Source organism: Microcebus murinus, chromosome 3, assembly GCF_040939455.1.
Source record: "Microcebus murinus isolate Inina chromosome 3, M.murinus_Inina_mat1.0, whole genome shotgun sequence".
In the NCBI taxonomy this organism is placed as follows: domain Eukaryota; kingdom Metazoa; phylum Chordata; class Mammalia; order Primates; family Cheirogaleidae; genus Microcebus; species Microcebus murinus.
In genome coordinates, this window is record NC_134106.1 from 80,584,888 (window position 1) to 80,611,846 (window position 26,959).

A 26,959-nucleotide genomic window follows, 5' to 3' on the forward strand; every position below is an offset into this window, starting at 1 on the left:
CCGGACTATAGTTTAAAAAAACTATGACCAAATTCCTATGCACACTGCACATATCTTATTTTGAAGTAAAAAAACAAACTGGCAAAAACACCTGCATGTGGCCCACGGGCCGTAGTTTGAGGACGCCTGGGGTAAACCCTTTGTACCCCTGTGGTATGGAAACTTCATAAAAATAAGGGAGGAATTCACAGCCTCATCCCTATTCTTGTATTCAAATATATGTGCCTGAACATTGTAACATATTTATAGGTTATTTAGAAAACCCTTAAATTGTGCAACTTTAGGTAATTGCTTGGTTAAGATAACAGGTAAACAAAAGTACACTAATGACAATAACTATCTTTATCTGCTTTATAAAAATCTTTCTTTGGATTTTAAGATATAGTCACTGATAAAACGTTCTTACATCAGCCAGTGTTTATTACAGAGTGCCTATCAGATACAAAAGCAAATAAAAGAGAAACACCTGCCCTCATATAACTTACATTTGAGTAGGGCATAAAGTTTAAATCAAATTTTAAATTTGTTATTTCAGGGGAATCAGAAGGGAAAGGTTCCATACAGAGAAAGACAGCTTACTTATTTGGTTTGAAGGTGGAGTATGACACTCAGCAGTATGATTTGAGTTAGTAAATTGTGGTCAATTTTATGATTTCAGTTGTGGACATTTTATAAGGAATGGTTTTTGGCCTTTAAACTTTTAAAATCTTGAAATTAAGTTTGAAGTATTTAATATTAATGTAAAACAAAAATAAACATAAACATAAAACTGGGTCAATGTGAGTGGTTTTAATTAACATATGATTTTATCTTTATTTTGTCATTCATTCATTTTGTAAGGTGTTTCTACAGATATGTTTGTGCTTTTAATTTCCTAGCAAACTTTCTTCTGGTTTGTGCAGCAAAGAAAGTTTTTATTTCATTTGTGTGAATAACCAGAAATGTAAGTTAATGGTTTCATAGCCAATGTGATGTCCATAACATACTATTTTATTTTTGCAGAGTGACCTTTGGTCTTGTGGCATTACAGCCATTGAGATGGCAGAAGGTGCTCCCCGTAAGTAATTTTCTTGCTTTTTAGCACAGTCCTAACACTTCAAAAAGCACAGCTCCATGATAAAGCCATTTTTGGTGGGGCATTTAGATGAAGGAATTATAAATTTATATAACTTTATATAAATCATAAAAGTTTTAGATGTAAAAGGAACTCTTGGCTACCATTCTTTCTTTTGGAGATCTCTAGGAGATCTATAGGCTACATTTTCTTTTTAAGTTGTATTTACATGTGTATCCTGAAATTATGCTGAGATCAGATAATAGTAATTTTTCTTTTTATATTTTAAACTTATTTAGTGAAATTGGTTCTAATACATGAAATTTTAGTATTAAGTTTTTTCACTTTACAAATGGAGGCATAGCTTCTTATCTATAGAAAAAAAATTTTTTGTGTTATCTGTGAAATTTTGTAAGAGTGTTTGCTTCTCCTTTGGATTCTATCAATGAAAACTTCATAAAGTTGATTTTTGATCAGGATCAGAGTAGAATTACAGAGAACAAAGAAAAAATAGCATTTTTTGCTGGTCCCCTTATAAAAAGGTATACACAAAGAATGTGTAACTACTTGGTACATAGTTGCTGCTGAAATAAATATTTGTTGAATGAATGAAAAAAAAGTTTATTGACAGCCAAAAATTAGTTTCCTGTACAGGAATGGATGTCTGTTGTGAACGCTGTACATTCCCTCATGCTTCCTTATACGGAATTGGGACAGGGTTGTATTGCTTGATCTTCTGTCTCAGCTTTCATTCACAATGAGAATAGTATTGTCTGCTTCTCCACCTCCCATTTCCCAGATGCCTTGTAAGATTCTCTTGAAGGTAAAGAAACATGTGAAAATGCACATATTAGGGCATAATATGTGCCTAACACACCTTTATTAGAACAAGTGATAGGAGAACAAACAGTAATTACACAGAATTAAACAATTCCATTTTACCCTCATATTTTTGCTTTTCATAGTAATACCAGCTGTAACAACAAACAGTTAACATTTCTGAAGGGCCTAACCATGCTTACTGTGTTCCAAGCATTGTCTAAAGGCCTTTACAAGCTGTGTTATTTAATCCCTGCAACAACCCTATGAAAATACAATCATTTTCATTGTAATCCTACAGATGGTTTAAAAACTTAAGCATTAACTCCTTTAAGACTTTGATTTATGAAAACTTTCCAATGTCTATTTGAAGTTGTTTTTTGTTTTGTTGCTCTTATCCTCTTGTTTTGCTCTTTTTAAATGGGAAATTCAAGGTATGCCCTAGAGTTTATACCTAGATGTCTAGACTGCTTGATATAAAGCATATCAGTCTGATGATGGGCCAGATCATTTGATGTTATTTGTAAGTGAGCCCTAGAAATCAAGAATGAGTAAAATAAGTGCCATACTGACACGACCGTCTCCTCTCCCCAGCTCTCTGTGACATGCATCCAATGAGAGCACTGTTTCTCATTCCCAGAAACCCTCCTCCCCGGCTGAAGTCAAAAAAATGGTAAGCTATGTATGGTTTTTTTGTTGTTGTTCCTTTCCTTTTTTTAAAAAAAGTGTTTCTTTTTAGTTTTACTTTCCTCTAAGACAAAATTCTGGCCCTTATATATCTGAAGAACACAAGAACCTCAAAACACCAGTTAAAGAATGCACTGATTTTTTAAATGAATTTTTTTTTCTTGAAAAATTCTCTTTGGATTACAGTGGTGACAAGTAACCGTATGAAACACCATAACATAGTTAAAGAGAAAAGTTCCATTTTAATATTTAAACATTCTTTTAATTGTAATGTATTACTAAACATCTTTCCATTAAAAAAAGCAAAGCTCTGTTACTTGCAGTTTCTCAGATAAAAATAGAAGTTTAAAATTAATGGACATTTTTACTATAATTATTTTTTTAAAAATTTGAAGTTAGACATACTCTTTTTTATTCCAGAAGAGCACATTAACAGAATGTATTCCTCTTTACTTAAGTTACTGCCTTCCCATTTTCTTGTAACTTCCATGCATTTGTCAAACAAAATACTGATTACCCATGGAGAGAGAGGATGGCCACCTTTCCCGAGGAAAGCTTTTATTACAGAATTTGGCAATTCTGTAATTGTGGGAATATGCTGTTGGAGTTGGTTTAAAAATCTGTACTCTGGTTTTTGCTGAGAATTTTGCCCGCTCATTCCCTCCTGAACTTTCTTCTGCGTTCTTTGCTGTTAGTTCTTATCTGCACTCAAGCTCTTCACACTTGTGGGCCTCTTCTTTTTCTGGTTCTCTTTCTGTTTTCTTGGACTTATCTGTCTTACTGTTGTCCACCTATGGGTTTTTTCCTCCTTTTTACAACCATTCTTAGTAGTTTTTCAAAAATGCTGTTTCTACTTAGGGTTTGTTCTTTTTTTTTTTAAAGACAGGGTGTAGCTCTCTTGACTAGGCTAGAGTGTAGTAGGGTCATCATAGCTCACTGCAATCTCAAACTCCTAGGCTCAAGTTATCCTCTTGCCTCAGCCTCCAGGGGTGCTAGAACTGCAGGCATGCACCACCACACCTGGCTAATTTTTAAATTTTTTGTAGAGATAATGGTCTCCCTATGTTGTTCAGGCTGGTCTTGAACTCCTGGCCTCAAGGGAGCCTCCTGCCTTGGCCTCCCAAAGTAATGGGATTATAGGTGTGAGCCACCCTGCCCAGCCCAGCCATCCACATTTAGGTGCTTGGGTCATCTGAGATATCCAGAAGATCTCAATGTTAAGTTTTCCATTCTGGACTTGGACTTTTAGCTATTACTGTCTGCTTTTTTCTTTTTGGTTGCTCAATTTCTGGTGTTTCCTTTTCCTCTTTATAGATGTGTACACACACACACACACACACACACACACACACACACACACACATTTTCACATGAGTTTCCTTCATATTTCTCTCTGTTCCTTGCTGTCCTTGCCCCCCAAACTTTTATCTTTCTTTCCTCACCTTTCTTCTGTTAGCAGGATTTTTCTTATTTTTTATATACTAACTTTAACCACATTTGATTCCAGATAACTGATTAGGTTGTCTAATTCCATTTACCCATTTTTAAATTGATTCTTATTGCCACATAGTTGCAAAGATTTTAGCCCCAGTTGATCTCCTTGTTAAGACACGATAGCTCTGGGTATCCGTGGGTGGCTACCTCTAGGGAAACCACATGGATATAGTGGACATCACAACGGAGTAGGCTGTGGGGCTGGAGTAACTCCTTATCTCGCTCATGTTATACTAAGTAATAATTCCTTTTTTCCTTTATTTTTCTCTGATTTTGTTGATGGAGGTCTATACTGGAAAGATTACTGAATTAATGCTGTCTTTAGGGTACCTTACACTCTTGTTTATTCTGTCCAGTACTTGCGGTTTTGGATGAACTGTTATGCATCCAGTATTTGTGATTTAGAGAGACAGTGATAGATGGCCATAGATGCTTCCTGTGTTTTTTTTCTTTACATCATACTTTTTAAAAACTTGATTAGATGCCACCTCATTTATATCATTGTTCTCATGTTACCACAATATTCTGAAAGGAAGAGATGATTACAGAAATAAAGTTCTTCCTTTGTGATTGGGGTCCTCCAATTACCAGATGTAAATTTCTACTACTGTTTTGGGAGAAGTGGCTTTCAAAACATGATCCATGTCCTGTCTTCCAGCAGAACTTGATCGTTGATTTTAAAGAACGTTTTGTAGGTCATTGATTTCCAAATGTTAGTGTGTAGACACAGTGCATGGTAATCCCTTTGGAATATTTTAATCCAGGGTTCCAGCCTCAAAGTTTCTGATCTGGGGAGTGACTCAGGTATTTGTATTTTTAATAAACTCCCTGAAATGATCTTTGTGGGCTTGGGGTTTGGGAATCTCCATGTCAGAGCGTTTCACTATTCTACGTTTCCTCATTAAACATAAAGTAATAGCTTCTTTGAATGACTTTGGGGGTCTTTCTCTGAGCTGACCTTGACTGTTGTTCCCTTCTTTCCCACTTTTCATATTAGCCTCAGAAAATGACTCATTGTTTTTCTTTTAACTTTTCTACCTTTCATGCTATTGCTCCACTTTGGGATGCTGTCTTCTCTCTCCCACTCTATAATAAATGTCAAATATTCCACTTTTTTTGATGTCCAACTCAGTGTAATAGTTGGTTTTTTTCCCCTATAATTTGATTGTAGTTCTATTGTATAGCCAAATTTCATCTACTTTATTTCCTATGTGTATTTCTTTCAGAGCCTAACATAAACAAATGCAAACAGTTGATACATAAATATTTGTTGAATTGAAAAAACTAGTAAGTTTGAATGGAAATACAAGATAATGAAGTGATTCTTAAAAGCTCAGTGAAGTAATTGGAAAGAACTAATTTTCTAAATCACATTTTAAAAGACTGAATATCTCATTCATTCAACAAAAATTTATTATGTACCTATTATGGTATGCTGTGCTTAGTGTTGAACATTGTTGACAGATTGAAAAATAGGTACCAGTTCTTGACTTGTAGGGGAGATAGAAACATAACCTAAAGTACACAGTCTGTTTAAAGTCTGTTAAAAGCAGATACCCCCAGAAGAAAGGCTCTAACTTAGGGCACATACAGGTAGAATATTACCAGGAAGGCTTATCAAAAGTGATGATTCCTCAGGTGAGTCTCACAAAATAGGATGGGTGAGGGATGTCTCAGCCTAGACTACCACTGAGGTCATCATGAGCTGGGCACAGAGAAACAAGTAAAATAAAAGTGGCTAGTATGGCAAATGTAGGTGACAGACTCATTGTCCCCCTAAACACTGTAATTTCTATCTTTGTACATTAAACATAAAGAACTGATAAATCAACCAGTGTGAAACTCAGGTTGAAATGTCAAATTAACAGGTTTTAGAGTCCTAGCATTTGGTCACGGACTCAGCTCCTTTTTTTATCCCAATGTCTGTCCTTCTCTTCTAGGTACTAGACATCTATCCTCTCTGTCTGCCCTCATTTTAGCAGAGACCTCCCTCTTTCTCCACCCGTGTGATTAGCGATTAATAAGCAATATTAGATTTAAATCTAATTCATTGAAATCTGACTTATTTAATAGCTTCCTGCTTGTATTATCGGTAATACTATGCAACACTGAAACTGTGCTAGATTAATGCTCCCAATCCCCAACTCCTGAGTTCCTTTTTATGTTTCATATGTTATTCCTTTGCATTTGTAGAATGTTCACAGTGAATTCCAAAGCTTGTCTTTGTTTTCAGGCTTTTAAGTTATTGATACTTTGGAGCATTTCACTCTTCATGGTAGAAATTTGATGATTTTTTTTTTGTTACTTTTTACAGGTCAAAGAAATTTTTTAGTTTTATAGAAGGGTGCCTGGTGAAAAATTACATGCAGCGGCCCTCCACAGAGCAGCTTTTGAAACATCCTTTTATAAGGGATCAACCAAATGAAAGGCAAGTTAGAATCCAGCTTAAGGATCATATAGATCGGACCAGAAAGAAGAGAGGAGAGAAAGGTATTAAACCTGTTTTTCTGTTCATCTTTTTACATTTTTATTTTTAAGTTCTTGTCAGCTAGAATGGGTCATTCCTTTCCCAACTGTGAGTTTGTGCTCATTTGGCCAGTGCTTTAGTAGTTCGTCTCTGCCATGCAGTTCAGTGATTGGGCCTAGGGTCCAGCCTCGCTCAGGCGGGGTTGGCTGGAGCTTCGTGGTTTGGCCAGGCTGATACCAGGTAGACAGGCATTGTGGCGGGTCAGCGTGGTGGGTGGCTTTTCTTGTTGCTCTTGGGAGCACATTGTTGCTCCTCATTTTACTTCATTACGGATTCGTTCATTGTGTACTTCGCTTGGAGTTTATTGACTATCTACTGTGAACATCACCAGCATGTGTTCCTCAGTGTTATTCTCCTACTCAAGGAACTGCCCCCACCTTCAGGATTTCTTACTTATTTACTGTTACAGGGAGTGTGGATAGGCATAGGCCACAAGCATGCTCTTGTACTGATTACTGAAGATTCCTTTCTGTCCTCCATGTCTTTGTTTTATATTTTTACACATACTGTGCCTGCTTACCTGGAAGGCTTTCTGTTTTCCTTCTGTCTACAAGGTGCAGTTCAAACTCCATTACCTTCTTTACTAAACCACGTTCTCTGAGGCTACTAGCTCACATTGATTTTTCTGTTTTATGGATCCTTGCAGTAAGTTTATGAAACAATATTTGGATAACGCAATCCTGGTAATGAATTTTTTTGACACTCAAATTTTGAGGACAAAGAAGAAACTAAAAAGAACAAGTTCAAGGCAGTAAAAGAGTTGGTCATAGTCGTTTGTATATTCATTTGAGCTCCAGTGTATTCACAGTTATCATTGTTCAAAATAATCCCCCCCCGATTTATTTAGTCTTAATTTTATCCATTAAACTAGGCACTTGTAACAAAGTGAAATAAAGATTGAAACAAGACTTTTTTTCCTTAACTTTCAGTTGATATGGTAGCCCTATTTTCGGAAATAAATTATTTGCATATTGGATCATTTTTCCATTACTTTACTTAATATAGCTAACATTCATTGAACAGTTGCTATGTGCCAGGCATCTGCTAAATACTTAGCCTGGGTCATCTCATGCATTTCTCATTATCCATATTTTGCAGATGGAAACAGCAAAGCACCTTCCTCATTTCAATCTTCGAGTCACAGTGACCTCTTTATTTTCTCTGGATTCACCTTCCAAATACTCATAGCCTCTTGTCAATAATTGGTAGTTTATGGTACAAAATTTTAAACATAGCAGAATACTCTATCTGTCTGTCTGTCTGTCTGTCTGTCTGTCTGTCTATCGTCAGCATATTATGGAGGTACAGATGTTTATAGGTTACATATATTGCCCTTGCCCCACCCGAGTCACAGCTTCAAGCATGTCCATCCTTTAGATGGTACACACTGCACCCATTATGTGTGAATTTACCGATTCCCTTCTCCCCCTTCCTATCTGCCCAACAGCCAATGAACATTATTACTATATATACACTTAAGTGTTGATCAGTTAATACCAATTGAATGGTGAGTACATGTGGTGCTTGCTTTTCCAGTCTTGGGATACTTCACTTAGTAGAATGGGTTCCAGCTCTATCCAGATAATACAAGAAGTGCTAGATCACCATTGTTTTTTGTGACTGAGTAGAACTCCATTATATATATATATATACCACATTTTACTAATCCACTTGTGTATTGATGGGCACTTTGGTTGTTTCCACATCTTTGCAATTGTGAATTGTACTGCTATAAACATTTGAGTGCAGATGTCTTTTTTATAGAATGTCTTTTGTTCTTTGGGGTAGATGCCCAGTAATGGAATTGCTGGATCAAATGGTAGTTCTACTTGTATCTCTTTGAGGTATCTCCATATTGCTTTCCACAGAGGTTGTACTAGTTTGCAGTCCCACCCACAGTATTTGAATGTTCCTATCTCTGCATCCATGCCAACATTTATTGTTTTGGGACTTTTTGATAAAGGCCATTCTCACTGGGGATAAGTGATATCTCATTGTGGTTTTGATTTGCATTTCCCTGATGATTAGAGGTATTGAGCATTTTTCATACGTTTGTTAGGCAAACTGGGCAAAGGACATGAATAGAGTATCTATTTAATGGATTCCAAAGAGTATTTAGGTTGTAATTTCCCTTAGAAGCTTATGTATATCTATGTGCCATGTCTTCATATCTATTAAAATCCATTTATATGTCTATTTAAATTATATAGCTTTTGATTATCTAGCACAGAGAAAGAATAATGTCGTATGTATAGGCTGACAGATTTGTCCTGAATTATATTTTAAGTGTTCAGGCCCGTTTTTCATACCAGGATGCTGATTTTCATCTTACATATCTCTGAAAAAAAAAAAATAGAAATGTATTTTTTGTTTGTGAGCGTACTTTGTTTTTTAAATCTCTTCAACCTGTCTGGTTTTGATTGCTCTCTGGAGTTACTGTTCACTTGTTCACTGATAGTTGGATACTGGCATTAAGTGAAGGGACCAATAAAACCTGTGGAAGTGAAAATGAGTTATTCACGTTGAAACTTTTGTTTGAAGTCTGGTCTAAGTAGAACAATATTTGTCTCATTCTTTTGCTATATTATTTAATTAGTTTCCCCCCGGTTTTGTCTTTTATAATTTGTGGGAATATTATATTTTGTTTTTTTGCTGTAATTACCTACTTAATGCTTTACTTTTGGTCCATCCAGCAGGCTTTTCTTTCTGCTGCACTCTCTGTGGGTCCCCAGTTGCTAAAAATAACCAAAAAATTCTCTTGCTTGTCATAGTTTCAGCACGTACATGTCTTTCTTTTTTCTTTCTTTCTTTTTTTTTTTTAATTTTGACATCAAAGTAGACTTCTGTGAATGTGCTGGTGCTCTTGGACCATTTCTCCTGTATGTCACAGGTTCCGGAGCCCCTGTTACAGTCCTGGAGCCCCTCAGCAACATATCCCCATAAGAGATTGTGTTAAAGGCTACAGAATTGGCTTTTCCATGGGGAGTGAGTCTAGCCCAGGAAATTGCCTCCGACCGTATATGAATTTGCTGTCTCTCCCCTCCTTCCCAAGTTCTCCATACAAGTTTCTGTTTACACAAGGAACAGTTTGCCTATTTCCTGCCATAATGCCTTTGGAGATGCTTGCCTGAACAGGCGTGTGTCAGGACTTGTGAACTGTCCCATTTATCTTGTCCTTTTCTTCATAGATGAAACTGAGTATGAGTACAGTGGGAGTGAGGAAGAAGAAGAGGAAGTGCCTGAACAAGAAGGAGAGCCAAGGTAACCACAAAACCACTGTTTAGCATCCTGATTGTTGAAGAGATTAAGCTTCATGCTGGTGTCAGGATTTCAGAAGACTCAAAGGCATCTTAAATTACTTTGAAAGTGCCTTACTATCTCTCATTCTTCTGTATTTTATGATAGATTTCTATAAACATTTTTCTTCCTTAGATCCACTTATCTAGTCATTCTTTACCAAGGATTGCATTGTGTCCCCTCCCTAGTCACTTCGAAGTATGCTGGGCTGTGTTGTGGGCTGGGCAGGGGAGGTTGCCCCAGCATTCATTGCTCCAGGAGGCATGGCTGGTAAAGGTCTTATGGTGTGCAGAACATTGCTACACAAAGAATGGTCCTACTTAGGGGCCAGCAGGATCTCTCTTGGAAAACTGGAGTTTTTCCCAAAACTTTTTTTTTTTTGCTCTTCCCACAAATGTGGTTACCAGTATTTGACTTGATCTGTTAGTATATGTTTGTCTCAATCCATTTTGTGTTCAGTGTTTTGTTTCATCTCTGCCTTCTCAAGGTATAAGAAAGCAGAAGGTTAGGGAGTTAAAACTGGTAGCATAAACCTTGTAATAACTGATTAATCAAAGAATGGAGGATTTTTCTATTTTCATAATGGGGCTTGCCTGGCAGTTTTTCATGCAGCAGCTGCACAGGACTGAATAGTGGAGCAAAGGGATGCTGGGAGGAGTGTTGAGAGGCCTGTAGGGAGCCTTGTGCCAGAGAAGAGAGGTTTGAAGAGACAGAAGATAATTTATTGAAGAAAATCCATAATATCCTTTTCTTTTTTATATAGGAGAAGATTTTAATTCCATTTGAGACTAAAAATTTCATAGGAGTTTGAACTGATTTCATGAACAATATGATTATTTTTAAAAAGGGACATGATATGATGAAAGAGGCAGTTTAAGGAAATCTGTTTGCCATGTCATTCCGAGTGGTGTGGAAGCAGAGAAGTAACTCTCAATAGAGAGGCCAGCTAGGAAGGATGCTGTTTAATCCATCTGTGCAATGGCTAATTCATGGGACCCACTTGAGTTCAGCTGCTGACTTTGGCATAAAGAAAGTGGGAGGGAGAAGTACGTGAGCAGACTTGGTGGTTGACCAGACAGAGATGAATGAACAGTAAGTACTGAAGAGTGCTTTGATGTTTCTGTTTACTGAAGGAAAATAAGGTGGTTAGAGAAGGACTAGTGAAGTGGACAAAGGTGATTTCAGTCTTTCATTTTACAGAGTTTGAATTGTTGTGAGAATCGTAAATAGAAATGTCTTGTCAAACAAATGTCTAGGACAGAATTTTAAGATATTTACCAAATGAATAAAAGAAGATATGGGACTCTGGAGTTGCAGATACAGTCATTTCTATGGATGTATTTGTTGCATCCCTGGACTCGGAGGAACTCAGAGAATGAATGTAGAAGGGGAATAGGATGCCAGTGCTCCTGTCTTGTTTGTAGGGCAGTGTGATCTGTACATGCCCCTGAGAGCCCTGCTTCCTCCCGCAGTTCCATTGTTAATGTGCCTGGTGAGTCTACTCTTCGTCGGGATTTCCTGAGACTGCAGCAGGAGAACAAGGAACGTTCTGAGGCTCTTCGGAGACAACAGTTACTGCAGGAGCAACAGCTCCGGGAGCAGGAAGAGTATAAAAGGCAGCTGCTAGCAGAGAGACAGAAACGGATCGAGCAGCAGAAGGAACAGAGGCGGCGGCTAGAAGAGGTAGAAAAAGGGAAAATGTCCAAGTTGGTCTTTTCTTTTTCTATATTCACATCGATAGCCAGCCACTCAAAGAAATATTCTCTTTAGCCTCCTGAGGTAATGCTTACCAACTGGCATAGCTATTCAGATAACTTCTGAAGGAAAGCTTATGTTTTGTACTGGCAGGCCTTCACATTCCTCACGGTCTTAGAAATATTTTCCTTCCTTGTAAAAGCTTTAAGGACCTGCCCCACAGTTACTCATCAACATACCGTGTTAGATGCAGTGCAAGTGTCCTCACGATGGCATCAGACCAGTTTTGTGACGTCTGTTTCCATCGTGGTTTAAGTTGGCTTGCTCAGGCTTGACCTGATTTCTTTTTTACCCTTGGCCTCTGGGTCCCTGTTCGTGTGTTCATATTTTTCTGCAACTTCAGACTATTTCATATGAAAAACATTTTTCTCTAAATGCCTTAACTTTAGGTAGACTTAAGAGTAAGGGATGTAGAAAACAGAATTTTAATGTGGGATTAGTTATGTCCTATGGTGGAAGGGAAGTACATTGTGTACTACCTGCTCATTTAACTCATTAATATTGCTAACATTGGTAATGTGGTTACCCACAGCTTTCTCATTTTTAACTTACAGAAATATATTATTTTCCTATTCAGTCATGGATCACTTAATGACAGGGAAGCATTCTGAGAAATGTGTCATTAGATTTCATCTTTGGGTGAACATCACAGAGTGTACTTACACAGAGCTAGATGGTATGGCCTACTCTATACTTAGGCTATATGGTGTAGCCTGTTGTTCCTAGACTACAGACCTGTACCTGTTACTGTACTGAATACTATAGGCAGTTGTAACACAATGGTAATAAGTATTTGTGTATTAAAACATAGAGAAGGTACAGTAAAATATAGTATTTTAATCTATGGGACCACTGTCATATATGTGGCCTGTTGTTGACCAAAATGTCATTATGTGCACATGACTATATTTCAACTAGGGGTCAAAAGAGTTTTTTGATTTTCTTTTCTTAACTGCCTACTGCTGTATATATTTCATAGCCCCAGATTTCTCCTTCATAATCATTTCTGCTTTTATTTAATTCATACACTTGTTTGACCTTTATGTTTCTCTCCCAGAGAAAGAACCCAACAATAACAATAAAGCCTTGTATCGATATTATCTAGTGGAGTTTAATTTAAATAACACATGCCGTTACCCAACTTATTTAACAGTATCTTGGCATAGAGTCTTTGTTCCATTTTGCATATTTGTAGTCTGGATTCTGAAAACTCTTTATATAGTTTTTATAACTAAGAAGGTTGCAAATACTCAACCAGGATTTTAGAAGAAAACATAAGACACACCTTCCCCTGCAGTTGGGACATCTTGGCTCTTGTAGTTTATCTTCAGACTCCCTTGCAATATTTTTGTTAAGATTCTTCTTATTGTTCTTTGAAAATAACAGAAACCCTGAATGGGTTCAGAGATTTGTTCAAGTTGCATATTGATAGTTTGTACTTACTATATTAGAATGCTTCAGTTTTGAGGCTCTGGCTATTTTTAGTTATTTCTGCATGTGGTGTTTTCCACTGTCCTTTCTAATCCTTGCCTGTACTCTGCTTAAGCAGGTGGCACAGGTTAATTTGGTGGTTTATGTTAATAAATTGAAGTGTGAAGGACCAGATCAGGTTAGAGCTCATTTGTAACATAGGCCTCGGAAATGTCTTTCAGGCCGTCAGTAGTGAGGTGGATATCTGTTATCTGGCCTCTGCGTGTGGTAGACAGTGAGGATTATTAGGTGAAGGTGAGCAATAGCTCGAGGTGAAGAACTGAAGTTTTAAAGTAATTTTGTTTTATTAGTTAAATAAATGCTAGTCAATTAGCTATGCTTGCTAAAACAAGAATTTTATACTTTACATATTTCAATTATCCTTTTAATTTCAGATTTTCAGTGTAAGTTCAGACTTGGTCACCTCTTTGAGCCTGTTTTCTTAATCAGCAAATATTAAGAAAGTACTGAAACAGAAAATGTTCACGTGAATAAAATCTACTGGTTTGGATTCTTGGTGATCCCTTTGTTGTTAGCCTGGACAATTAAGTTTTGTCTATACTCTAGGTCTCAGAAAAGAATTTGGGAATGTAGTCATTCCTTGCTGTCATGGGGATTTGGTTCCAGGACCTCTCATGGATACCAAATCCAAGGATGCTCAAGTCCCTGTTACAATAAAATGGCATAGTATTTGCACATAACTGATGTATTATACATCTTCTCATATATAGTTATGTGCTAAATAACAACATTTCTGTCAACAATGAACCACACATACTGTGGTGGTCCCTTAAGATTATAATGGAACTGAAAAATTCCTGTCACCAAGTGATATCATAGCTGTCATAATGTAGTAGTGTAACCCGTTACATGTTTGTGGTGATGCTGATGTAAACAAACCTCCTGTGCTGCTAGTCATATAAAAGTGTCATGACTATGTAGGGTACATAATGCTTGATGATTATAATAAACAGCTATGTTACTAGTTTATTTACTGTACTATACTTTTAACTGTTATTTTAGGGTGTACTGCTTCTATTTATTTAAGAAAAAGTTGACTGTAAAACAGCCACCGGCAGGTCCTTCAGGAGGTAGCCAGAAGGTGGCTTGTTATCATTGGAGATGACAGCTCTGTGCCTGTTATTGCTCCTGAAGACCTGCTGGTGGGACCGATGTGGAGGTGGAAGACATTATATTAATGATCGTGACCCGTGTTGGCCTAGGCTCGTGTGTATTTGTGTCTTAGTTTTTAATAAAAAAAATTTAAAAAGTGAACAAAAATTTTAAATAGGGAAAAGCTTATAGAATGAAGATATAAAGAAAGAAAATATTTTTGTACAGCTATTCAGTGTGTTTGGATGTTAAGCTAGACGTTATTACATAAGAGTCAAAAAGTTAAATTTAAAAGTTTATAAAGTAAAAATGTTACAGAAGGCTAAGGATAATTTATTATTGAAGAAAGAAAAAGATATTTTTATAAATTTAGCGTAGCCTAAGTGTAAGGTGAAACTCTCTAGTAGTGTACAGTAATATCATAGACCTTTACATTCACTCACCTAGAACAATTTTTAGTCCTGTGAGCTGCACTCATGGAAAGTGCTCAGTATATGCATACCATTTTTTATCTTTTTTATAATATTTTTACTCTACTTTTTCTATGCTTGGGCATGTTTAAATACATTACTACTTATCATTGTGTTACAGTTGCCTACAGTGTTTAGTACAGTAACATGCTGTACAGATTTGTAGCCTGGGAGCAATAGATTATACCATGTAGCCTAGGTGTGTAGTAGGCTGTACTGTCTAGGTCTGCATAAGGACACTCTATCATGTTCACAGAACAGTGAAATTGCTTAAGGATACATTCTCAGAACATCATATCCCCATCATTCTGCAACAGATGATTGTACTTTAAATTATCTCTAGATTACAAATAATACCCAATACAGTGTAAATGTCATGTAAATAGTTAATTACACTGTTGTTTAGGAAATAAGGACAAGAAAAAATCAGTACATGTTCAGTACACACAGACACAGTTTTTTCAAATATTTTCTGTTTGCAGTTGGTTGAATCTATGGATGCAGAATCCATGGATATAGTGGGCCACCTGTACTTGACCCATACATGGTTTGTAGCCCTTTATTAGCATTAAGGGTTTATTCAGAACTGTTTGGGAAATAGAGAGTCTTTATTTTATGAACAGAGTAGTTAAAAGATGGTGAGCCTCACACAAAAGATAAGTGGCAATTAAAACTGAAAGGAGGTAACTTTCTGTCAGCAGGCTGGCAAAAAAATGATCTAGAAGTTGAGGCTGTGGGGAAACAAAGTACAGATATTCTTTTCTTTGTAATTGCCACGAAACCAGGCGCATTGGGTTTGGGGGCTTCTCCTGCCACCCACACACCCTGTTTCTGAACCTCTCTGCAGGTGAGGAATGGTGCTTTTGCCCTGCATAGATCCTTCCTCTGTAAGAAGCATTCATGTATGTATACTCCCATCCCCCCAACCTCTGCAGCTGCTAGTATCTCCTCCTTCCTCTGCTTCCTCCTCCTTGATTCCTGTGTGAACTTGGGATCTTTTGGAAGTCTTTGCAGATATTTTGGAGTCTGTCGCCCAGTGTTGCTGAAAATGAGGTGTCATTTTATCCCAGTGGTTTTGTGCTCTTCTTTCACTGAATGATGATTTGGTATCCATTATTTACCCCTCCCTCTCATGACATTCACACATTTGGTTAGCATGTTTTCCCCAGTCTTTATCTGTTTGATAACAGTGTTAAAACAGGATAGTTCCTGGAGAAGATCTGATTAGTAATCTAAATCAGTCTAAGTTAATATTACATTTGTCAGTGTATTTTGAATATGATTTTGAACCTACTACATATTTAACTATGTTTCCTGTCTTCTAGTCTATACTTTATTTTGACCTCATGGAAACTGTTCAATTACTTGTAAAAACAAGATACATTTGTCTGTGGTTTGTTGTGCTACTCTAGTAAATGTTAAAAAAAGAAAATTTCCTAGAAAAGATTTGTTTTAGTCTATGGTGGTATCATAACAATAGAACATTATTTTTTAAAAACTGTGTATAAAATGATCTTTTTAGTCTAGAGGTTAGAATCAATCTTTTGATTTGACATTTCTCACACGTATATTTGTCTTGAAAAAAAAAATCCCTATCCCTTACCAGTCTTACCCTTGGTGAGATGGTGACCATAATGTTCTCTGGAGACTTTGAATTTTTGCCATTTAAGTTAAGTGAAGAACTTCACTTTGTAAGCTAGCTGTTTATCAGTTTTTCTGCTTCTGGTACACTGCTGACAGCATATTTAAGTTCTTGTCTCAGAATCTTTCTGTTGGGACTTAAAAAATAATCTATTTTTGTGATCTTTCCTTTCAAAGTTTTTAGCCCTAAAGTCTCAATTGTCACTTTGTGATTTTGGAGAATCTGCTTCCTCCAAGTGAGGAATAAACATTAGGGTGAGCCCCAGCAGTTTCTGTTTGTCTTTCTTCCACCAAGAGAACACACAGTAACATTCATCTCTGTCTTTTCTACAAATCCCAGAGTGATCTCTGCAGATCCCAAAGTTAAATTTCAGAGGGGTGATGGAAGTAGAAGAAATTAAAAACAAAGGAAAGCAAGAGGGAAAAAAGTTTTGATGTGAAATGGGATTAGTATTGATACTGAATTGTAACACTAGGAAATGTACAGGTTTCTCGGTAAGAAGTGAATAAACTGTGCCATCTATTTGTTGTATATTTCTTGGCTCTGAGATCATTGAAGGAAGGCAGTGAACTCTTTTACCCAAAGACTATCCAACAGTGTTTCCAGCATTTTAAAGGAATAAGAACCATTTCCTCATCCCTGCTTGCCTACAAAAAGGCCTTTGTCTTGCAAATTTTAGTATCTAACATCAGGAGTACATGTTAGCAAAGTGCTTGTTTTTTTTTTTTTTAAACAATTCTAGCTTTAATATATGTATCATGGCATGCCAGTGCCCTTGCAGCTAAGGCTTACTTTTTATCAAGTCAGGGATGAGTTGTTTTGCAGAGGGTGGCTGTCTTGTTTTTAAGAACTCCCTGTAAGTTCTTAAATGTTCTCTTGGCATCCTTGGTCTAGTTTTTGATCATAGTTACAGTTAAATTTTTAAAGAGTTATTTTAATGCAGTGCACATATTATTTGTTGTCTAAAGATCTGGAAGAAGCAGATAAATATAACCTCTCTACTATGACTTCATTAGAACTTGCATATAAAAAAACCCAAAGGTTGATAGTATATGTGTGCAATAACATGACCTCAAAAGTTCTTAGAAATTATGTCAGGTACAGTGGAATATGCCTGTAGTTCCACCTACTCAGGAAGCTCAGGCAGGAGGATCAGTTGACCCCATGAGTTCACATCTAGTCTGGACAACATAGCAAGGCCTTGTCTCTTAGAAAAAGTTTTTGGAAATAGTAGAGTCTTAAGAATAGACTGGTTAAAAACAAAAAAAAAACAAAAAAAAAAAAGAATAGACTGGTTTATTGAAATTTGTTAGTTTCTACTAAAGCCAGTAAGTCCAGTGGAGTATATTTAAATAGCTCTCACTACCGTCAGTATAATTTATTTAGAAAACTTTTTAAAATTGTTAGATGAAAGCATTGCTTTTAAATAACAAACTAGAAAGGGAACTTAGATAATTATAGCATAGTTGGAAAAGTACATATTTATTCAGGTATGCTTGCAAAAATTTAAGTAATAGGAAAATCTCTTTGTACTTTAAGAGATTTGGAAATCACTTTACCAGCATCATGCAGTTTTTTAGTTTGATTTTGTTTTTAAAGAAAGGATAATTTAAGAAAATAATGACATCAGTTTGTAAAAGCATCAAAGGATTATATCATGTTTGTTATTCCTAGTAGGCTAAACCTGAAAAGGCATGTTTATTAGGATTTGCTGGGTTTTATTTGAAATCATAGGCATCAGGTTAATCCAATATAGATTGATGTTGTTGATGGTGTGTATGTTTCATTTTGACCATTTTCTTTTGAGGTTCTCATACAAGAGCCAGCTTTTCCCGTTAATCATATATTAAGATGTATTTACTAAAGGATTTCTATACTTTTAATTATTCATTTTGCCTCTCCCCCAAGTTGTGGAGCTGTTCTGACTATAGTGATTTTTATGGTTGGTAGTTTAAATTCTTACTCTTGGTCTAGTTTACTATTTCAAATATTAGAGTATAATGTAGAAGAGGAGTCAGTAACTGTAGTGGTTTTTTTTGCTAGTGTCAAGAATTTTCTGTTCCCTGATTGCTGTGGTACAGTGAGCAGGGGAGAATAATTGTTTCAAAATGAAACCAAACCCTAAGAATTCACAGAAACACACAGCACCCTTTCACCAGTGTTTATGAGGAAGCCATTACATATGGGGCTGGGGGCAGTATGGAAATAATTGGCCAGAAGAGAAGGGGGCCCATGAACTTCACCTCATTAGTGTCTACCTGTAGCTGGTCAGCAATATCAGGAGAGCCATGGCTGGAAGACCATCGGTAATTTTACATTCTTTACATCTATAGCAACAAAGGAGAGAGCGTGAAGCTAGAAGGCAGCAAGAACGTGAACAGCGAAGGAGAGAACAAGAAGAAAAGAGGCGTCTAGAGGAATTGGAGAGAAGGCGTAAAGAAGAGGAAGAGAGGAGACGAGCAGAAGAAGAAAAAAGGAGAGTTGAAAGAGAACAGGTTAGTTCACAAGGAATGTTCCAGTCATTAATTTGTGAAATTTGTTACTTTGCAGAGCTGGGGATTTGGAGCAGAAAGTACACATGCACATATATGTATACATGCACGTACATACACATTCAGGACTTCAGACGTGTAAAAATGGTGAAACATAATTGGAAGGACACCAGTAAATTGAGTTCTTGTCTTAAAAAAAGATCGCTAAATCATTACACTTTACAAATGTCTTGAAACCAGTTAAGTGGTCTCCAAATAGTATGATACCTGAAAGATTTCTGAACGTATCTTCTCAGGCTTGGCTTAAATGCTGTGAACACCAAATATCTGGCTGACTTTTAAAAAAATGAAATATAAACCAACTGTAAGAAATTTCTTATGAGAAATGTTTGAAATATCCAGTGGCTAAGTGATTATTGTAGTCTATATTTGCATATAATTGTGTATACGCATAGGTAGTTTTAAAAAAAACTGATAACATTCAACCAAAAAGGGTTTAGTAATATTTATAGCATTTTATTAATGTCAGGTTTGGTTTTATTTAGAAATTTTCTTTGTTTCCTGAACCACCTGTGTAGACAGAAATCAATTGCACCTAGCTGCTTTGCCTTTCTTGTCTTTGAATTGATATCTTTGTTATGAGCTTTGCAAAAATACCTGAAATCCATATTTTAAAATGCCTATAAACCATGATGTTATCTTGCAAATTTGACTGTTCACCCACTGTCCTTGATAGCAGTCATGTGTCTTGTGTTTTCTGGGACTGGGGTCTGCATGCTCATCAGTGTTTCTCCAGGCATGTCAGTGACGCTCTCTGTGTTGCCTTATTGACCTTATTGACCAGTTAACTGCGCGTAGTGTGTGTGTTTTAACATTCTGGTTATGTTTATACCTGGAGGCTGCAAAGGGGAGAAAATATAAGCTTTTAAGAATTAAATCCCCTAGAGATAATTATCACAGTTTGATTGTGGGAGGAGGAGATGCTAGTATTATAATTCATCTTTTAACGATTTAGTGGCAGTCATTGGATTTTGTGAATAGCAAGTACTCTGCAGCAAGAATGTGAATGGCAAAGGAGAGAACAAGAAGAAAAAACTTCTAAAATCAATTATATTCTGTTTTCTGTATTCTGTCATGAAATATTAATAGTAATTCCCCACATTAACGGTGCTGTAGGACACATTTCATCCTGGCATAAGTGTGTGTTTGTGTAGACGTGTGTTATATTTCTGTATGTTCAACTGTATGTTAGGACCTTTGTGGTTTGGATAGGGTGTGATTTTTCTGGTTGTCCCTGTGGTTTGAAGGCAGAAACAAATGAGTGTACTAACTTGATCTTTCAAGTTATGATTTAATTATTTTCTTCAAAGAAGAAATGAGTTGGGAGTGGGGCTCCTTTTCCCAGTTGCGTTGGGTAAGACCATGCAGACATTGCTGGGGTAGGTGTTGGTAGAGCATGTGCCACAAAGGCTGGGCATCAGGGAAAGGGACTCAGAGCCCAGGTCAGAACCAGGCATCTTTGCTCATGGCCTTGTAAGGAAGCTCCCCCTCAGACTGGCTTTTTTGGCTCATTTTGCTTTATAAGATGAGGATGTCTAAGGATGTTTATATACCATGATTTCTATGTTATCCAGCATTCTCCTAACCAAAAAATTATTGGTTAACTAAAGCTTCTGTTCAGCCCTGGTGATGACTAGTTTTATTTAAGGTGTGCACCATGATAACAAGGGGCTGAGCAGCAGCACACACTCTAAAATAACAATCCAAATTTCATGGTAGAATTTCTCCTCATCCTTCTTAGGCTACTCCCCTTTCTAGAGCAGATAATTGGCTTTTTTTCTGTGTTGAAAAGGAAGGAAGCTACTTTTCCCTATAAAATGTTTCGTGCTTTTTCAAACTTATTTTGTATCTACCTCAGGTTTGAGCCACACAAAGAAACCCCTGAGAGTTAGGAGAGATTTTTCATGTTCATTTCTCAAATGAGAAAATGGGAAGTTTAGAATGAGCCTAGAGGTTGTGGAACCAGTCTTCAGTGGAACTGGGGTCCAGGCCTCCTGAGACCCCTGTGTGTTACGATATGCATGCAGCATCAGGGAGGGGCTCTTAGCTCTCTGTATAATATATTGTGGATGTGTTTACCTGTTTTCATTGTTACAAAGGTTAACATTGATCATTTTCTCCTTGTTGAAAAGAAAAACCACACTCATCCCTACCCTACTCCCCCCCCCCCCCACGAGCTCATCGTGAAGAGCCTGGGCCTGTTTGTTTTTGGGGAGTTGCCTGAGTCAGGTGTTCCCAGATCAGTTTTCAGAATATAGTCATTTCAAGTACCTTCTGAGTCATGACAGAAAACACAAATCACGTTTGTTGTATTTTAATATTAAACAGGCTTTGGTTTTAGGTCTCAAAAATTGGTGATGCATGCTTGTTATAAATAATGACCAATAAACAGATATTTACTAATTGGGATCCTCTGATCCTTTCTTATTAAACTCTTAATTTCTCTGGAGTCTACTAACCTTAGAGGAATGGCATCCTCCTTTAAAATTCTGCATTTGTCTATAACTGCTGCATTCTAACAAATACCCTCAGATACCTTCATGTATATCAAGGGAATGCATATCATCATTTATTAGACTCTTTAGGTCTTACTGGCCAAGTTGAAGTTCTTGGAAAAACCTTTAGCAGTAGTTTGTTTTTTTTTTTTTTTCAGTTGATCATCAGGGAGTGAATTATTACTAAAAATGATTGGAGCAAATGGTTCTTGGTGCTCCATTCAGGTGGTTCTAATGCTTTCCTTTTGGATAAATTGATTGCTGGGTGATTTCTGTGTGACAGGAGTATATCAGGCGACAGCTAGAAGAGGAGCAGCGGCACTTGGAAATCCTTCAGCAGCAGCTGCTCCAGGAGCAGGCCATGTTACTGGTAACACCCGCCTCTGTCTTGTTCTGTCGTATCAGGGCTCATTTATCCCTCCCCTGAGTCGGGCAAGCTGTGGTGCTCACCAGACCATTTTGGTTTTGCTGTGGCAGCCAGGCTCAAAAGGAGTGTCTTTTATGGTCAGACTGCTTGGGGCACATTGCATGGTGTTTATTTTTTTTTTATTTATTTCCCAATAATAAATTAACTGTTCTCATTTGGTAGAGAGACAAGGTTTTGAACAGAACCTGGCATTCGGTGAACAAACTAGAATGCTGAGAGCTGCAGGCTCCAAGCACATGCCATAGGATTTTTACGTAGTATATATACCACTGAAAACGACATTTAATTGAATTCTCTCTTACTCTGTCCAATGATATTGTGGCTAGCAACAGCTGGCAGGTTTTTCCACAGGTAATGTGCTATTTAAAATCCCAGTCATTTTGCTTTGTTATAAAAAAGGGGGAAATATGTATTATCTTAAAAAAAAACATGTTGAACAAATCTGGAGAAGAGGTGAGCTCTCCAGTGTCCCGTAGATTCAGTGTTATCCTCTCCCTCTCCAAGGAGTGCCGATGGCGGGAGATGGAGGAGCACCGGCAGGCAGAGAGGCTCCAGAGGCAGTTGCAACAAGAACAAGCATATCTCCTGTCTCTACAGCATGACCACAGGAGGCCGCACCCGCAGCAGCAGCAGCCACCGCCGCAGCAGGAAAGGAGCAAGCCAAGCTACCACGTCCCAGAGCCCAAGCCCCACTACGAGCCTGCGGACAGAGCTCGAGAGGTATCTGCTTTCCTTCGTTGTGTTGATTACTTTCTGGAAAGTAATGCAATGACTCCTCAGAACTGTATAACATTAATGCAAGAACAGACTATAGAAATCATCTAGAGTGATCTGCCTTGTTTGTTTTTTAGCTGAGAAATTGAGGTTTGGAGTAAAGGGATTTGCCCAAGGTCTCATATCTAGTCAGTGCTTTTTCCATTAAGGGCCAGATGCCTCAGTTAACAAACCTCATTAGAACTGGAAACTAAACTAAACAAAAAGAAGATTGCATGGCACAATTATTCTTTAAAATGTGAATGAGAGGAATGGTGGTTTGGTTAACTATTTCTCCCAGACTAGTGTGAGGCTGAAGTGTGCCTGTAGTCCAATTTACTGACTTTCCAACTATCAAGATTCGTCACTGAATTGGCGTATTAGGGCTAGCCAAGAGCCTCAGAGTACGGTGCAGCACAGCAGTGACTGCTCAGGGATGTGAGGCAGGCTGGGAGCTGATATGCATACAGTGGGGGTGAATCCCAGCCCACAGGTGTCTGTCTTACAGAGAGCAGATCCCAGGAACAAGTGTTCTGCTTGTATGGGAATGCCTTTATATTTGGTGGAATGCAATGTGATTTGGATTACTGATGATAGGCTTTTAATATGTTGGTTTAGTTGGTTGTGACAGATTAATTTTTTTCTAGTTTATCATCATATACAATCCTAGAATTCTGAGCAACAAGGAGATCTTAGCGGCTGCCTTGCTTAATTTTTATCTTCATTAGGATTTTCTTTTTCCTAATTCAAGTCCTAGCCCTGCTTTATCTACCTCCCCCCCACCAACTACCCCTCTCTTTTCTTGTAGCTGAAGAAAATAGAAAACTTCTTTGTAGAGTTCTTCCACTTTCAGACTTTCTTCCATATCTCTGCTTTTCCCCTACTAACACTGAGTTATCTCTTCTAATTCTCTGATGCAGGTGGAAGATAGATTTAGGAAAACTAACCACAGCTCCCCTGAAGCCCAGTCTAAGCAGACAGGCAGAGTATTGGAGCCACCAGTGCCTTCCCGATCAGAGTCTTTTTCCAATGGCAACTCCGAGTCTGTGCATCCTGCCCTGCAGAGACCAGCGGAGCCACAGGTAGCAACAGCCAGCTTTGCTGTGGTGGAGGAGACTGTGCGATGGCTCACCGAGCCTCAGGCCTGCTTGTCACATCCGCAGTTTAGTTTGTCACCACATTTAAACAGAAGAGATGAGCAGGGATGACTTTAGACTGAAATGACACACAGTTGATAGAGAAAAGAAGGATCTTTTTCTTTTTTTAAGATTTTTCTTATACTTTGAGATTTTTCTTATACTTTTCTTAGGACTATCTAGAGTCAGTGATTTCTTCTTCTAACTTTTTGCCTTCCCTAACTCAGATGTTAAGTGCCTGTTTCTTCTAATACAAAGATTTTTTAGTTTAGTTTTTAGAGAGTTAGTATTATAAGCACATAGAAGGAGAACCAGAACCTTTCCTTCCAAGCATTTTAAAAGTGAATGTTTTACCCTGGGATCCTCTGCTCCTGGCCACTTCCATGAATGGACCTTAGAGAACTGACAGTGCCCCTGAAATTTCATGTAGAAGTTTTTGATTTGTCCAGATGTGCACGTTTCAGGGAAAGGAGGTTTTATCAGATTCTCAAAGGGTTCAATTTCCAAAAAAGGTTAGATCAAATGGGTTAGCTATAGATTTCCCTGAGGTAGGTCAGAACAAAGGTCGTGACCTTTTCTTGGCTCTGCCTCAGCATTGTAAGCCTCGTCTAAGTGGGGGAGAGCTGCTGGGCTGAGTGCTGTGTGACGAGAAGAGAGCCCACTACACTGTCTGTAGGAGAGAGTAGACAGCAAAGATTCAGAGATCTTAGTGATCCTTAAAACACTGATTCCTGCTCTCTTGCTGAAAATTGCTGATTTTTAGACATTTTCCTTCTTGCTACTGTGTAATCTAGAATATTGGGAACAAGTTCTTAAGCTTGAGTTTACTTGTCACTGTTTGCTTGTGTAGGGGGACAAAAGTTTATGTTCTTGTGACAGAAGCAGCTATAGTGTACTATAAAACAAATTCCAACCAGAACTTAAATGCACTTTATAACAATAATCTCCTGGATGACAGGGAACTGTAGCCTAGAGGAGTTAAGTAAAATAAAAGAAGAAACAGGACAGAAGCCACAGGTGTGGGCAGGGTGATAGGGTGTTTACATGGGATCAGTAACGTCCTGAGTCATAGGAGAGTTGGCCTGTCAGTACACAGGTACTCCAGAGAGTATGGAATGGAAAGAAATAAAAGAAAGAGAAAAGCAGGAGAAGATAAATAAAAAAGAAAAAAAAAAGGGATGAGAAGAGAGACTATTAGAACAGGTTTGATGACAGTTGTTAAAAGTTTAACAACTTTGCATTGATTGAAGAGTACAGGATAAAAATTTTTGTTCTGCAAGTTAAACTTACCATAAATGGAGAATCTTTATCTATTTGGCCACTGAGATTTTAGAAAATAAGAGTTCCTGAATTATGTAGACTAATTTTTACATTCATGATTAAATTTGTATCATACCTAGAAATAGCCTTCTTTTTCTTCCTTCTATTCTAAAGTTGCTTTTGGCTGAAACATATAGCTGTGCAACATTTTTTGGGAGAAATGTTTCTCATGTAGGATTCTATTTTAAAACTCATTTTTGATTATAATTTCAGGTAATGGTTTTAATTATATGCTTTCCCTCTGAAAACCTTAAACATGTTAGGAATGTGGGATTATACCAATAACTGGGATTATGTGAATCTCCCCTGTAAATCATAGAAATCGTACACCTGGAACTAACTCCACATTCTGCATTTGGAAAGGTTGAACAAATTTGTGATTTGGTAATTTCAATTTTCATTAAATACATTGATATAATAGATATGTAGCCAGGGTTGTATAAATTGCAATATTGGACAGATATTTTAAAATAATAAAATATAATTTAATGAAAATATTTTATAGATTATTTCAGAGATTATTTCCCCAATTTAAAAGCAACAAGATAAGCTCAATTGACAAATAATTGTCAAATAGGAGGTATACTCCAATAGTATTTAATTCAGGAAGCCCATGGTACTGAATATTTTCAAAGGAAACACAGGTTTTTGGGTTTTTTTTTTCGTTTTTTTCTTTCATAACTAGCTTGAAGGTATATGGAGATATCTAGGTTTTCAGACTTGGAAGAAACAAGAAAAATTTGGGGGGTATTTGAAAAACTGGCTGTTATAAAGTCATACTTTTATAGTCTGTCAGAACACGAGGGGTTTGTCTCTGCTCGTTAAATGTGCTGTTGTGTCACTTGGTCTGGTTCGTACACTGCCGGGTGATGAGGATGGCTAGGTAGGTCTGCATGTTTAGCAGTGTCCTTTGTCACGTGATTGTTTGCCCTCTCCCTGCCTCCTCAGTGTCTGCTTCAATATGGATGTGCATGGAGCACATCATCCCTTGTCAGTGGGTCTATGGGTTCTTTTGTAAAAAATTTAAAAAAATTCACATTTACTACTATCTGCAATGTTTGTCTGGATATTAAAAGAGTTTTCCTTATAAATGTACATTTGTTCTTTTCTGCATACTGTGTTCCCAGACCGCGTCTTCGCTTAGAGTGTGCCTGTTTTCACTGCTTGGCTGACCTATACTGACCGCCCCCTGTTTGCATTCCGCCTTTGCCAGTTCCTGCTTTGGATTTGGTATTGACCAGAAAAGCCAGTTTTATGCAGAACGCATTGAATGTTTTGTGTTTTGTTTTCTTGTAAGGTACAGTGGTCCCACCTGGCATCTCTCAAGAACAATGTTTCCCCTGTCTCGCGATCCCATTCCTTCAGTGACCCTTCTCCTCCCAAATTTGCACACCACCATCTTCGTTCTCAGGACCCATGTCCACCTTCCCGCAGTGAGGTGCTCAGTCAGAGCTCTGACTCTAAGTCGGAGGCGCCTGACCCCACCCAAAAGGCTTGGTCTAGATCAGACAGTGACGAGGCGCCTCCAAGGGTAAGGAGCAGAAAGACAGACGTGTGCTGCTTTGTCCTTTCTGTTATTGTTTTAAAGGATTATTTGTTTTAATTATGGGTATGGTGACTTCACCAGAATTAGAGGGGCAATGAAATTTCAAAGGAACCTTTTACTGTGAGGAGAAAGTTCCATAGTTAGGCACTTATATTAATATTTAGCCACTGGCCAGTTAACTTCTTATTTTTGTTGTTAATGCTGCACTTAAACATAAGGTAGAAAAATGATGAAAGAGTTATTCTATAAAGAATATGGTTCTTGAACAAATTCATAACTTATTTTAGCAGTTTTCCTATAAGTTTATACAAAAGCTGTATGTTATTTTGCAACATTAACCAATATCAAAATTTTCAAAAGAAAAGATTTTATCAGGAAAAAAAATTAATAGAAATCTCAAAG

General features: G+C 37.4%; 1 protein-coding gene across 33 annotated transcripts in view; it reads left to right on the forward strand.

Moving 5' to 3' along the window:
• The window catches only part of MAP4K4 (mitogen-activated protein kinase kinase kinase kinase 4), a 192,903-nt gene that overhangs the window by 131,971 nt on the left and 33,973 nt on the right, over window positions 1–26,959 (forward strand). For 7 of the 33 annotated variants that reach the window (XM_012740468.3, XM_012740471.3, XM_012740479.3 and 4 more), the window contains exons 8-17: window positions 1,003–1,057; window positions 2,468–2,546; window positions 6,369–6,544; window positions 9,770–9,842; window positions 11,351–11,561; window positions 18,662–18,823; window positions 21,659–21,745; window positions 22,307–22,522; window positions 23,476–23,637; window positions 26,309–26,542. In XM_012740468.3, the coding sequence (XP_012595922.2) occupies window positions 1,003–1,057; window positions 2,468–2,546; window positions 6,369–6,544; window positions 9,770–9,842; window positions 11,351–11,561; window positions 18,662–18,823; window positions 21,659–21,745; window positions 22,307–22,522; window positions 23,476–23,637; window positions 26,309–26,542 (1,455 nt within the window). The remainder of the gene's footprint in view (window positions 1–1,002; window positions 1,058–2,467; window positions 2,547–6,368; window positions 6,545–9,769; window positions 9,843–11,350; window positions 11,562–18,661; window positions 18,824–21,658; window positions 21,746–22,306; window positions 22,523–23,475; window positions 23,638–26,308; window positions 26,543–26,959) is intronic. The other 26 variants (XM_012740480.3, XM_076001048.1, XM_076001052.1 and 23 more) reach the window with 7 other exon arrangements.